At 42.5% G+C, this 13,131-nt stretch overlaps 1 protein-coding gene across 1 annotated transcript in view; it reads right to left on the reverse strand.

Moving 5' to 3' along the window:
• Positions 1-5,568: 5,568 nt before the first annotated feature.
• trpc5a (transient receptor potential cation channel, subfamily C, member 5a) overlaps positions 5,569-13,131 on the reverse strand; it is a gene marked incomplete at both ends in the record, with an annotated part of 99,857 nt that continues 92,294 nt past the window's right edge. The window contains one exon of the mRNA XM_084541277.1: positions 5,569-6,594. Within this exon, the coding sequence (XP_084397403.1) occupies positions 5,569-6,594 (1,026 nt within the window). The remainder of the gene's footprint in view (positions 6,595-13,131) is intronic.

Here is a 13,131-nt window from a genome sequence, read left to right on the forward strand (position 1 = left end):
AATTTCAGAAATCAATTAACTCCTAAAACCTCTCTTGCTCCTTATGAGCTAATTTATCAAATCATTGATTAACTGAAAGCCTGCGGCCTTGCTTTGGAAGATTACAATGGACAATTAGTGTATTGTACAGGTTCTCATGATGTTTAGTTCTTCAGTGTAATTTTGGACATTATGTTGTGGAAGTCCCGCAGAACCTCAATAGGAACTATGGCATTGAAATTGTCAACATATTAGAATGTGACCACAGAACCATCAAACGTTTTGTTGCAAATAGCCAAAAGGTTGCAAGAAATGTGTTGAGATGGGCTTAAAGACTCAAATTAACTGCCAAAGAACCGACTCAGACGTCAGCAAGGTGTAGGTGGGGTACTGGTATGGGCTGGAATTATTAAAGAGCTTGTTGGACCTTTGCAGGTTGAAGATGGACTCAAACTCAACTCCCAAACCTACTGCCAGTTTCTAGAAGACACTTTCTTTACACAGTGGTACAGGAAAAAGTCTGCATCTTTCAAGAAGACCATGATTCTTATGCAGGACAATGCTCCATCTCATGCATCAAAGTACTCCACTATGTGGCTAGCCAGTAAAGGCCTTAAAGATTCAATTCAATTCAATTTTATTTATATAGCGTCAATAACAATACAAATCGTCTCAAGACGCTTTACAAAAACCTGGCCTGAAACCCCCAGAGCAAGCCCGAAGGCAACGGTGGCAAGGAAAAACTCCCTTTTAACAGGAAGAAACCTTGAGCAGAACCCAGCGATGAAAAGATGAAAGAATAATGACATGGACCCCTTCTTCACCTGACCTAAACCCTACTGAGAACTTGTTGGCCCTTCTTAAATGCGAGATGTACAGTGAAGGAAAACACTACACCTCTCTGAACAGTGTGTGGGAGGCTGTGGTTGCTGCTGCACAAAAAGTTGATGGTCAAGTGATCAAGAAACTGACAGACTCCATGGATGGAAGACTTTTGAGTGTTTTTGAAAAGAAGGTGGCTATATTGGACAGATACATATTTTTGAAATGTCAGAAATGTTTATTTGTGAAGTTTGAGTTGTTTATTATTTTGACTTTAAAAGATTAAATTAAAGAAGTGAGATGGGAATATTTTTGTTTTTCTTTGAGGTGCATAATAATTCTGCACACTAATAGCTGCCTCGTGTTAATATGTTCTCGTACAAAAGCCAAAACCTCACTTTCACTTCCTTTAATATTCAGGTTTGAGGTTTAATAACATTTTGTATTGGCTGTTGTTGTTAAATAATTAAACATCCTTGCAAATATAGATATAAAACATGCACATATTAGGTGTGCACAATCCTTATCTGAATCAAGAACTATCAATCAGAGGCTCAACACAATTTAATTATGGATTCTGACGGGATCAGTGATCCCATGGTCACACACACACACACTTGGGTTAGGGTCTTTGTCAGGACCAACCAAGTCTTAAAAACATGTTGTGGGGTCCAGATAAATGGGCCCACAAGGACAACATGGCTCCCACAACAATATTATTCTGCAAGTTTGGCCCCCAAAACATAACAAAAATAAGAACACAGACACACATTCACGTTAACAAGGGTCTCAGTGAACCACACAGCACAGACCGGGCTGGATAATCAATCACTTATTGGATCAATATCAGTAATGCCTGTCTGATCCCACTGTGGGCCCTTTTAGCCTGATGCAGGATGTGTGTCTTTTAACAACAGCACACACAAGGTAGCGTTGACTCTATCAGTCAAAGAAATCTGCTTATCAAATAACTCCCTCTTGTCAACCCCTCAGCCTGTGTGGGTATATACACACTGACCAGCCATAACATTAAAACCCCTGACAGGACAAGTAAATAACACTGACCATTTTGTGACAATTCAACATTCTGCTGGGAAACTTTTGGACCTGGGATTTGTGTGGATGATATTTAGACATGTAGCACCCACCTAGACCAGACCAGACACCCCCACCCCATAGCAATGACTCTCCTTGATGACAGCAGCCATACCCAGCAGGACACAGCCTGACACAGGCACACACACAAAAATGGTTTAGGAACAACTCAAAAAACGTGAAAAACAGCACAAGGTGTTGACCTGGCCTGCATGATATTAGGCAGGTGGTCATAATAATGCCTGATCAGTGTGGTCCTGACATTCACTTTGTTCTTTGTTGAGTCGGCTGTTGAGTAACCTATTTGCTTCCCAGTGTTCCAGCTGTCAACCCTAGTTCCACATACCTTGGTTTGTGCTTTCTCTTTTTCCTTTTTTCATTTTTGTGTCCTCCATTTGGGACCTAACTCAAAACATAACACAAATACTATTGGTATTTTTTGACTTTTTCTACTCACAAGTCACAAGTCACAAGTACTTTGGCTGAAAGAGCAATCAGTACATTCCCAAGCCAGGAAAACAAAGAAGGGGTTGATGCACTCAAATGAACCAAAAACGAGACCTAAAAGCAGCTGAAAGGATCTGTCAAGCTAAAAATTAGTAGTTTCAGAAAGACAAATATTTTATGAGAAATAACTGGGATACATTATATTAATATTTCATCCTAGCAGAAAATAATGTGTTCATAAATGAGCCATAGTAAACTAGAAGAGAGTGTTCTACAAAAATATGTTCTACAAAATATTGACTCATGCAGCTTTAAAAGATCCAATACTGAACATGGGATGTATGGATAAGCTAACTCACTGCAGTGATGCTAGTTTTGAATTGTTATGGAATAATTAAGATGAATTCATGGTGCTTCAGCATTATATAAGAAAACAACATTTTTCTTGCATATTATTTAGTACATTTAGTATGTACATCTCTCAATACACTCACCTGACAGTTCATCAAGTACACTAGTGGATGCATTATATATAGCCTATAAGTAATTTTCCCAGCAAGCCAGCAAGCGCCAGATGCCAGCCAGCGCCGGATGCCCAGCAACATCACAGCTTTTCTGCTCTGGACGTGACATTATGATTACAGGATGCTGTAATCGGGTAATCGGGTCTCCATGGTTACCCCGTGACATTTTGGGACGTTGATTTATGGAAGCATTGAGGCTCTCAGCCTCAGCTGGGGGTGAGGTTATGGCATCTACTGAAGGACAAGTGTGTTTTTTCTTTATTTAAAAAAATAAAAATAAACAAAAAAGCACAAAGACAGATAAAATAAATAAAGCAATTCACAAGAAAGAAATCTGAAGCAGGGAGAATTGATGTCATCCTGCCGAGGACTGAAAAAGGACAAAGCATTTGGCCAGGAGCTACTCATCACACAGGCTGATCTTTGTGTGTGTTTGCATATAGGCGTGTGTGCGTGTGTGTGTGTGTGTGTTGCAGGTATCTGTGTTTTTCCTTTTTTTGAACAACATTTGATCAAACATGCATAAATTCTCTACTTTACTGCTGACAGTTGTATATTAACCAGAGTAAAATTCAACAGCGTCTGCTCATGCCAACCCTTTGAAGTCACTGACTTCAAGAAAAAAATCTAATAAAATCATGATGAAATTCTTGTGAAATTTCCCTTTATAACAGATTTCCCAGTCAGACAGAAAGGCCATCGTCTCCTCATTTTTCCTCTCTTACCAACTTTGAATCCTCCCTGTTGCTTCCTTCGGCCTTTCTGTCTTCCCTTTATCTCCTTCCTGCGGAAAACACCCATTGTTCTTTTCTCTTTATCTCCCTCTCTCCTTACTTTCATCCCCCATCCGCCATCCACCTCACAATAAATATCACCGCACATGTAATTCAGCAGGATAAAGTGTAATTATTAAGGAAGAGCTGAACGAGAAGCCAGGATATCATAGGCAACTCAAAGAGAAGCAAACACAGTCTTTAGAAACCAGAATAGTCCTCATTATTATTATTATTATTATTATTATATGTCTCTATTATTATTAGCATTATTATTATTACTAGTATAACTGTTGTTAGCATAAAATAAAGTTCCTTGGCCATTGTTGATGCAGAAAGACAGGACGCAGGCCATTAACAATAGCAGAGCGGCGGCTCCATTTCATCCATTTGGTCGACGTTAAATCCATCATTCCAGGCTTAAAGGGAAGGATATTCCACTTGCAATTTTAATTTAGAATTTTTTGAAAAAGTGCAGTTCTGCTCAAATTCAGACCAGGGTTTAATTCCATTCTTATTCCGATTCAAAGTCTGGTTAAAGAGAATAGTCACAGCCTGTAATTCCACAGTAATCATGCGTGTTTGACTCTCCCAGAGAAAAGAAGAAAATCGCTGAACTCTCTGTTGGCATTCTTGTGTCATGCATCGAAAAAGACAGACATTTATGAGGACAGTTTGACATCGCTTTGTCTAGACCTGACAATACTCATGATGGAATGCGGCAGAAAAAAAAATAAAAAATAAATCAGTCTGCAGATTCAAAATTATTTCCCCATAGACCACAAATAAAGTAATTCAGTGTTAATAATGAAACTTTTGAGGTGATTTGAATATTATCTGTCATATTTTCAATAATAACTACAGCTTAAACTATCACCTGCAAACTTATCCTGTAATTTAAAACAGGTTTGGAGCCACAATCTCATTGTTTAAAGTGAATTTTTGTGAATTTTTTTGAAAGTTTGTCTTCAGTAAACGCAGTGTGGGTTTTCAATGAAAACAATGAAAATGAAAAATATTTTTGCTCATACTAGAAGCTTATTAGTGCGCTACAGTTATAATTCAGTATATATGAGATTTACATTATGGTAGATTATAAGCGTGCTTATTTAGCTAAAACTTAGTTCATGTTATGGTTTACACTCTGTGGAGCCTATGCTGTGGAGGGACACCCTGGTGAAAGTATTTATACCTGTGTGCTGGTGTTTCAGCAGTGTTGCACCACCTTACACCACTATAGAAAATGCCAGGCAGCTGAACAAGGAAGCATTATTATTTTTAGCTTGTATGGCTGCTGAAATGCGTGAACAAGGAAGCGCATTTCGGAGCAATCACAGCTGTTTTGGTCTCTTTTTGTGGTATTAACTACCTCCGAAGAAGAAATTTTCATTAAGGTGTGAGTTTGCTGATGTTTTCAGAGATGAGATTGGTGGATGGTAAGTTTCTATATTTCAGTTTAGTTGTATAGCGATGTAGGCCACATTTATGTTAATGCATTTATATTTTCTTCATTAAATTACCCAGCCGTTAGCTTGCTAACTATCTTTATGCATCTTGCAATTTCAGATTAATTAAGTCTGAGTCTGAGTCTGGGTTTGAAACTAAAGCAGCTCGCTCAGTGGTGGGTTAGCTAGCCAATGTGTTGCCCCTGAAAATTTCCAGACAACCAGATAACTAGATGTCAGACTGTCTCCATGAACATCTGCCACTTCAGGATTCCCTTCATGCTCACTGGCGTTAGCACAACAACCATTGGCGATCTTTAGAACCCGCTCTCGCGTTGTCTGCAACACTGCGTTCAAAAACAGATTCCATTGGATTCCCGCCCCTCTCTTTCCGTCTCTCTCCACATCTCAGCATGTTTCAAGCCATTTTGCAAAAAAGAAAAAAAAGAAAACAAAGAAAAACAGTCTGATAGTCCTTCTCTCCTATAGCTGCGTGGTGACGGAGTCCTCTATGACCTCGCAGCTGTCCTCTATGACATCTTCACAGGGTCCCACCCACCCACCCATCATCATCACCCCTCCTAATCCTCTTCCCCCACTTCTGTCTGCTTCGCCCTCACTTGCTCCTCCCATGCCTCCGCCCTGAAAAACGTCCTCACTGGAGTCCAGGAGGCGCGAGCTAGACTCTGACATATTGGAAGCACAGTGCAGTGATTGGCAGGGACATGGAGGAGGGAGGGGCAATGTCAGGAGTGTGTCCCGTCCGTTAGTTCTCCGTGGAGAGAACGACGGGGTAGGGATGTCGACTGAGCGACCCACCTCGTTCAGGTAGGTCTCACTTCTGGTCACACTACTGGGTCCGAAGTTGGCACGGCTATGGCTCCCCAGAGGGCGGAGCAACCCGTCTGAGATGGTGTAGGAGGGTGGGGACTGGAGAGGAAGAGGCGTGGGAGGGCCTTTGCGTTTGGAGCGGGAGAACAGGTAGGAGAGGCGCTTGAAAGAGTCCGTCTTTGTCTTCGGAGCTGAGAGTCGCTGCAGGCGGTTCCTTGTACGAACAAGTGATGAGGAGAATGAAGAGAACGATGATGAGGGCGAGGGGAGGACAGTGATGGAGGATGGAGGGATGGCGGTCGTCTTCAGCCCGTTGCTCTTTGGTTTCCCCTCCTCTTCCTCCTCCTCTTCTCCCCACCCAATGCCCTCCTCCAGCTCTTGTCCCTCCCCCTCTCCCTCTCTTTCTATCGGGGTCATCCCAGAAATGGAACGCACCAGTGCAGAGACACCTAGCGTCGGCGTCGGTCCTGCATCATCATCCACCGGAGTCATGAAAGTGACACACTTTGACCTCTGGGCTCCACTGCCATCAACTGATTCGCTGTCGTCTTCAGAGGCCATAGCGCCATCGTCTCTTGTTGTCTCACTGGAGGAGGAGTAGTGTCGCCGGGGAGGACGCCGGTTCCCGAGAAGATCGAGGACCTCATAGCGGAAACTGGAGATGTCCTGCTTCAGCTCCTGAAAAAAGACAGAGAACCGGAACGAGTTTAGTGTTAAGGTACAGTCACAAACCAACATCAAAGCAGTACCAGGCCGATTGTGACCTCACAACGCCTTTGTCTTTGCACCAGCCAACAACTAGATGGTACATACGTCATGCATTTGCGTCAAAATAAATAGGCTCTCCATACCAGCAGGTAGCAGAACTTTAGTTTCCCAATTTTTCCAATATTTCATGAACCCATTATAGGGGGAACTCGGTACAAGGGGAAGACTGCAAGGTTGGAAATGATTTGGTGTCTTCAGTTTCGCACTTCTGCAGCTCAGTCCTTATTTCTGTTTCAGGCTAGCAGCTCTGGGAAAAAAATAACTGCAACTAGCATAAAACCATTCAAATCTGACCAAACCTTAAATTGGTGTGTTGTATTGTAGGTAAAGTAGAAAATCAGGTTTAGATAAGAAAGAATATCTGGAAAACAAAATAAACTACAGTTTAAAGCTGGCCGCTAATTTTATAGGACTTCAGAGTTTTCAAATATCTAATCTAATGCTGAAATTACTAATTTCATGAAGTTGTAGTTCTGGTGCAGAAGAAGAAAAATATTTTCTGACTAGAGAGAGTTCTTAAAATCTTGGATCTTGTGTTTCCCTGAATGCATCCAAGAGCTTGGCAAATGGCCACATTGTTGAGGGGTGCTTTCACACACTGTCATGAATTTTCCAGTAAAATAACAGTAAAGAACTGGCAGCAGGGTTGCCGTTATGTTACTGTAAAATAATTATTTTTTTTACTGTCACTAAAATTTACAGTTTTGTGCTGTTATTGTAAAATACAGCATTTACTGTTTGTTATGATTCCTTTCAACTGGTTTGTTTAAAAATACATTATCAGTCTTCACAAAATCTACAAACTGTGAAGGGTCGCGGGGTCTGCTGGAGCCTATCCCAGCTGTCATCGGGCGAGAGGCGGGGTACACCCTGGACAGGTCGCCAACACAGAGAGACAGACAAGCATTCACACTCACACCTACGGCCAATTTAGAATCACCAATTAACCTAATCTTGGCTGTCTTTGGACGGTGGGAGGAAGCCGGAGTACCTGGAGAGAACCCACGCAGACACAGGCAGAACATGCAAACTCCACACAGAAAGGCCCAGTCGGCCCATGGATTTGAACCCAGGACAGAAGATGAATGAATGAATGGATGAATGATTAGCGGTAAAATGCTGTATTTTAGGAAAACAGTATAGTTCTGTTAAAAGAACAGCAAATCACCAAAATTGCACAGTTTTTTTGTTTGTATTAACAGTAGAGTGATGTATTCAAAAATAACAGGTTAATACTGTTGGAATTCTGCTGTAAATTAACAGCAATTTCTAACAGTGTAGATTTTGGCTCAAGAAAAAAGCATGAACTTCCACTTAATAACATAGTGACATATTTACAAGTAGACGTCCAGGTGATTTTCCTTGCAGACATTATATTTATTCAATTGCCAAAACATTAGGTGCACTTCTAATATAACGGCCCTGTACTAAATCCGTTCTAACATTCAGTTGATATAATGATGAAATGTGTCAGTACAGCACAACACAATTCAATAGTACTACAAACCAAACCTCCACAATGAAAACACAGTGGAATCAACAGCTATCTGTTATTTTAAACTAATGCTGAATACCAGAACTTTCATGAAGAGAAGATTTAGTGCAGGACTGTTATATCAGAATGTTTTCACTAGTGTACCTAATGAACTGGCAAGTGTATATCAGCAAAGAGAAGAGGTGGTCCAAGAACTTAAAATGGAGTTAATTTCCATTAAAGTAATATGAATTGGTGAACTCCTAGTGAAGTCTCATATTTAAAATGTTTGTGTGTTCAATTGTGAATGCATTGTTACTAAAATATGTAAAATAATGACACAAATACCAGTTTTCAATTTGTAGTTTACAATACAGTATACCAGTTTACAGTTTAAAATTTTCATAAGAGTCTGAGAAATGCATTTAGATAATCTTATTTTGAAAGGTAGTCAACCAACTAAATAGTCATTTGGTTACCAATGTACCTTCACTTGCCAGTTAATCGGGTACACTAGTGAAGACAAATTAGGGGTTGAATGACTTTGGATTTTTTAAAGTCGACTACTATGTTATTATAACCTTTATATAACCAGATAAAAACCCACTGAGATCAAGACCTCTTTCACAAGGGTGACCTGGCCAAGAAACGCAGCAGCACACGTCATGGTGATCAAGACAGACAAACAACAAACAAACAGTAAAAATTAAACATAAAAATATAAAATATTAAGATGCGAGAAATAAAGCGCAGAAGTTGTAGGTACAGTAACAATTTAAGAACATAGGCACTGTTCAAACGATTTCCATTGTCGTTTTCTTAAAATAGAGCGTAATGCTTCCAGTGAAACAAGTTCTGACATTTTCATATTCGGATTGGAGGGCAGTCCAAGCAGAGGGGGCAGAGAAACTAAATGCTTTTTTACCCGTTTCAGTTCAAACACGACGAGCAGAAAAATGCAGAATGTCATTTGATCGTAGGGCATAACGGCTTCTAGTTCTCCGAAGAAAAGTGCATGAATATGTGGGAACCAAGCCAAGAAGAGCCTTATAAACATCCAGTCATCCAGTGTGTATAGCGTCTTATATCCAGGGAAGGCATGCCAGCTTTTGCATACAGTTCACAGTGGTGGGTGAGGCAGCTACAACCAGTGATAAACCTCTGAGCACAGTGATAGACAGGAGTCAAGGGCTGAAGGCAGCTGGCAGCTTGTAACTATGTGGTGAAAGTCGAGTCGAGTCGACTAGTTGCTGATGTCCTAAAAACATAGTAGAAACTAATGCTTTGCAACAATGAAATCTATGTTCTTGACCTGAATACATATTGTAAAAAGAAGCTTTTCTGCATGGCAATTGAAGCTTGAACATGGGCTACCTTTAACGTCAATCTTAATCTGGTATTATAGTAGCACCTATTTGTTGTTCAGTGGTAGTGCACTTGACATAGAGCCACGCAGTTTCCCAGTCTGCTTTGCGCTTTGTTGTTGTTTTGTGATTCACTTACTGTTGGTACTAAAGTAGCAGTGAAGCTGATGACTCTGTCTCTTCGTTATTGCACCTTTACACCAAACATGGTGTCAGAAGTGGACTTGTCTCACTAATCCGGTCTCTACAAGGTTATAAAGTCATCGACGGAGGTCTACCAGTATCGACCAAGAATGTCTGAGGCAGCGCCGGTGCAACGCTAGGAAATAGCCATGGCCGCAAACAATCCTCCGCCAACTCCGATGAAGCTCAGCGGCAACATGAGCACAAATTGGGAAAGAGCTGAATATGGGGATTATGCTTTAGAGACAGGCTTGGTGACAAGGTCAAAGGAGGTCCAGGCAGCGACTTTGAGGAGTTTCATGGGAGCGGAGTGTCGACACGTAGCACTCATATATCACATTCTTTGACGGTTTAAAGTACTGTTCCAGTGAGTTCAAGATGACGACCACGTCCGCTTGCCCCGCGGCGCTCAGAGTTAAAGGGGAACTACTGTTTTTTACAACCAGGGTCTTATTTCTAGCATAAAATACCATCATTTACTCACCCAAATAACTTTTGTGTAATTTGCACTTGTTTAGGAAATAATTAGATCAACGTAAATCCATATAGTGGGAGTGACAGGGCACCGAGACGCAGCCTCTAAATACGCATTATCTGCCGCGAAACTCGTTCATTTCGCCAATATTTTGTTATGATACGCTAGTGCAATTCCCTGTTGAGTCTGGAGTTACCAGTTATTATCAAGTGTCAGCTCATCTCAGGGGCTACGTGCAACGTTATGAGTCTCAGGGACAAGAAGAGACTTGCTCTGAGGGGAAAGCTGAAACCAATCAGCACCATGCTGAATATGTACTCAGACCAGGGGCTGCCATCACAGGGGGTGTGGCAGTTTCCCCTGCCACTGGCAATACACCACACCAGCACATCACACCATCATCCATTACACAAACTACATGCTAGCCAGGTAGCATGCTATTGGTAGTTTGGTGGGTGCACACACAGAGCTACATTTAACATCCAAGTAAGTTTCCTGTGCTATTTATTCCCATAAAGTTTCCGGAATCACACACAAACACATTGTTTTGGGTATCTTTTTATTATTTGAGGATTGTAAAATCACGAGTTTGTATTTCTGGATTGAGGACTTGAGTGAATGTGTTGAGGACCGCCATTATGTGTGGTAAATATGTGTAAATAGATTTGGTAATGATTTTGAATATGGAAAATGACCTGTGGTGATTATTTGATTACTTCCAGTTAAGGTGGTATGGTCCAGTGGGAGGGGCCAAGCCTTTAAATGGATTGTTTCTACCATAGACATATATAGATAGACGCGTCATTAGGCGTGTTCGACTTCATGCAGATCTGTGCAGATCTGACTTGACGTGATGCATGCTGGGTTGTTCATGCTCATAGACCTCGAATATGATTGGTTAAAATTAACTTGTTCAACCCAGCATGCATCACGTCAAGTCAGATCTGCACAGATCTGCATGAAGTCGAACACGCCTACTGACTGTGGAGGGACGTGCCTAAAGCGCCGCCATCTTGGTACAGGGCTCGCAGAGGCAGCGGTGCATGAACATACGAAGGAAAGAGGTACTCCTCAATCTCAAAGTAGAATTATTCGCTGAATTTTGGACCGATTTCAAAACGTATTGAACTGTTAAAAACGTCACACATGTAGCTATGATAAAAATATGGTTTTACTACCCAAATACAATTTTTACTTAATGTTATCAGCAGACTAGCTTCTGACAGAGGATTGTAAAGAAAAGATGCCGGACTTCAACTGAGCGATTTATGATCACTTTTATTGTGTAGAAACCCCATTCCTCCATAGATATAATGCACTGTAGGAGCGAGTGGCCCTGTTCCAAGATGGCCGCCCTGTAGGCACGCCGCTCTAGTAGACGGCAGCGCTCAATGACGCGTCTATCTATATATGTCTATGGTTTCTACACTAGTGATAGAGAAACCGAAGCTTTCTGAACCACTGAATCAATCTGAAGCAATTGTGTTGAAATAGTTCAGGTGTTTCGAAGCATTTGATTTTTTCAACATTTTAAGGTTAAACTACACCTTTTCCAGTCAGCCTTCTGGCATACTACCTTCACTCTAGGTCTGAGTGTGACATTTGGTGGCAGTGGTGGGATGGCCAGCTGAAAGGTCCCCAGGAGGGGCCAAAGGAAAATACAAACCAGGAGCAAGACAGCCAAACTTAAAATAGAACCTGAACCAGCCAAACCAAATACAGAGGGCGAAGAATGGGAGACTGATCGGGATGAGGATGAGGAGGAGCCCTTATCCCAGCCTTCCCGTGCCGTGTCGCCACAGCAGGAGATGGTCACCCTGCTACGTCAGTTTATGGGTGCTCAGAGGGACAGGGAAGAAGCGATATTGGGGGAACTCCGAGGCCTATGGACAGCCATTCACGCTGGCAGTGAGCCGCCTTCACCAGCAACCAGCTTAGTCTCCCTAATAGGACTCCCCACAACTCTTCACACCACGCCACAGCTGCAGCCCTCAGCAGCACCAGCACCACAGCCGCAGCCACCAGTACTGGCTCCAAGGAAGGACCCCAAGTTGCTTCCATTCCAGTTTGGTGTGGACATTGAAAACTACCTCCTCCGCTTTGTAATTTCTGTAATTTCGCTGTACTTGTTACAGTGACAATAAAGTTCATTCATTCATTTGAGCAGATTGCCAGAACTTGGGCGTGGCCAGAGACTGAGTGGGCTTATAGACTTGTGCCTTTACTGACGGGAAAGGCGTTGGAGGCCTATTCCGCCATGAATGAAGCGCGGTCTGACTCCTACCCAGACCTTAAACAAGCCCTGCTGGCCAAGTTTGACATTTCTTCTGAGACTTACTGCCAGCGCTTCGGAGATCCAGCTGTACCCCAGGGAGAGACGCCGACCGAAACCTACCAATGCTTGAAAGGCCTGTATCGACATTGGATCAAGCCAGACCAGTGCAGCATGGAGGAGAACATAGGAAGCCATCGTGTTGGAGCAGGTGCTGAGAGTGTTTCCATCCGACATCCGCACGTGGGTCAGGGAGCGAGAGCCCACCACTGGCTTAGAGGCAGCGAAGCTTGCAACCCAGTACATCAATGCCCAGAGGCTAGTACTGACCAGGTCCCAACAGCGCCAGCCGAACAGAGGACAAGGGGACAGCCGGCAAGAAGGTCAGAAGTTGAATAACTATGGCACTCAAGGGAAAGTGTGGGTCGGCAGAGGTGGACAGCAGGCTAGTGCCAGTCAGGGGACTGGGGGGGCTAGTAGATATGGCCAACAGGCTAGTACCAGTCATGGGGAAATAATTTGTTACTACTGCCAGCAGCCTGGCCACAAAGCCTCAGACTGTCCTCTCAAAAAACCTAAACTGTCTGGTTACTGCTATGTTCCCCGCAGAGAAGTGTGTATAGAGCCAGGTACCATGCACTCAGAGGATGCCTCTTTTCATCCAGTTACTGTTAATGGG

Source organism: Chelon labrosus (assembly GCF_963514085.1).
Source record: "Chelon labrosus genome assembly, chromosome: 1".
Taxonomy (NCBI): Eukaryota; Metazoa; Chordata; class Actinopteri; order Mugiliformes; family Mugilidae; genus Chelon; species Chelon labrosus.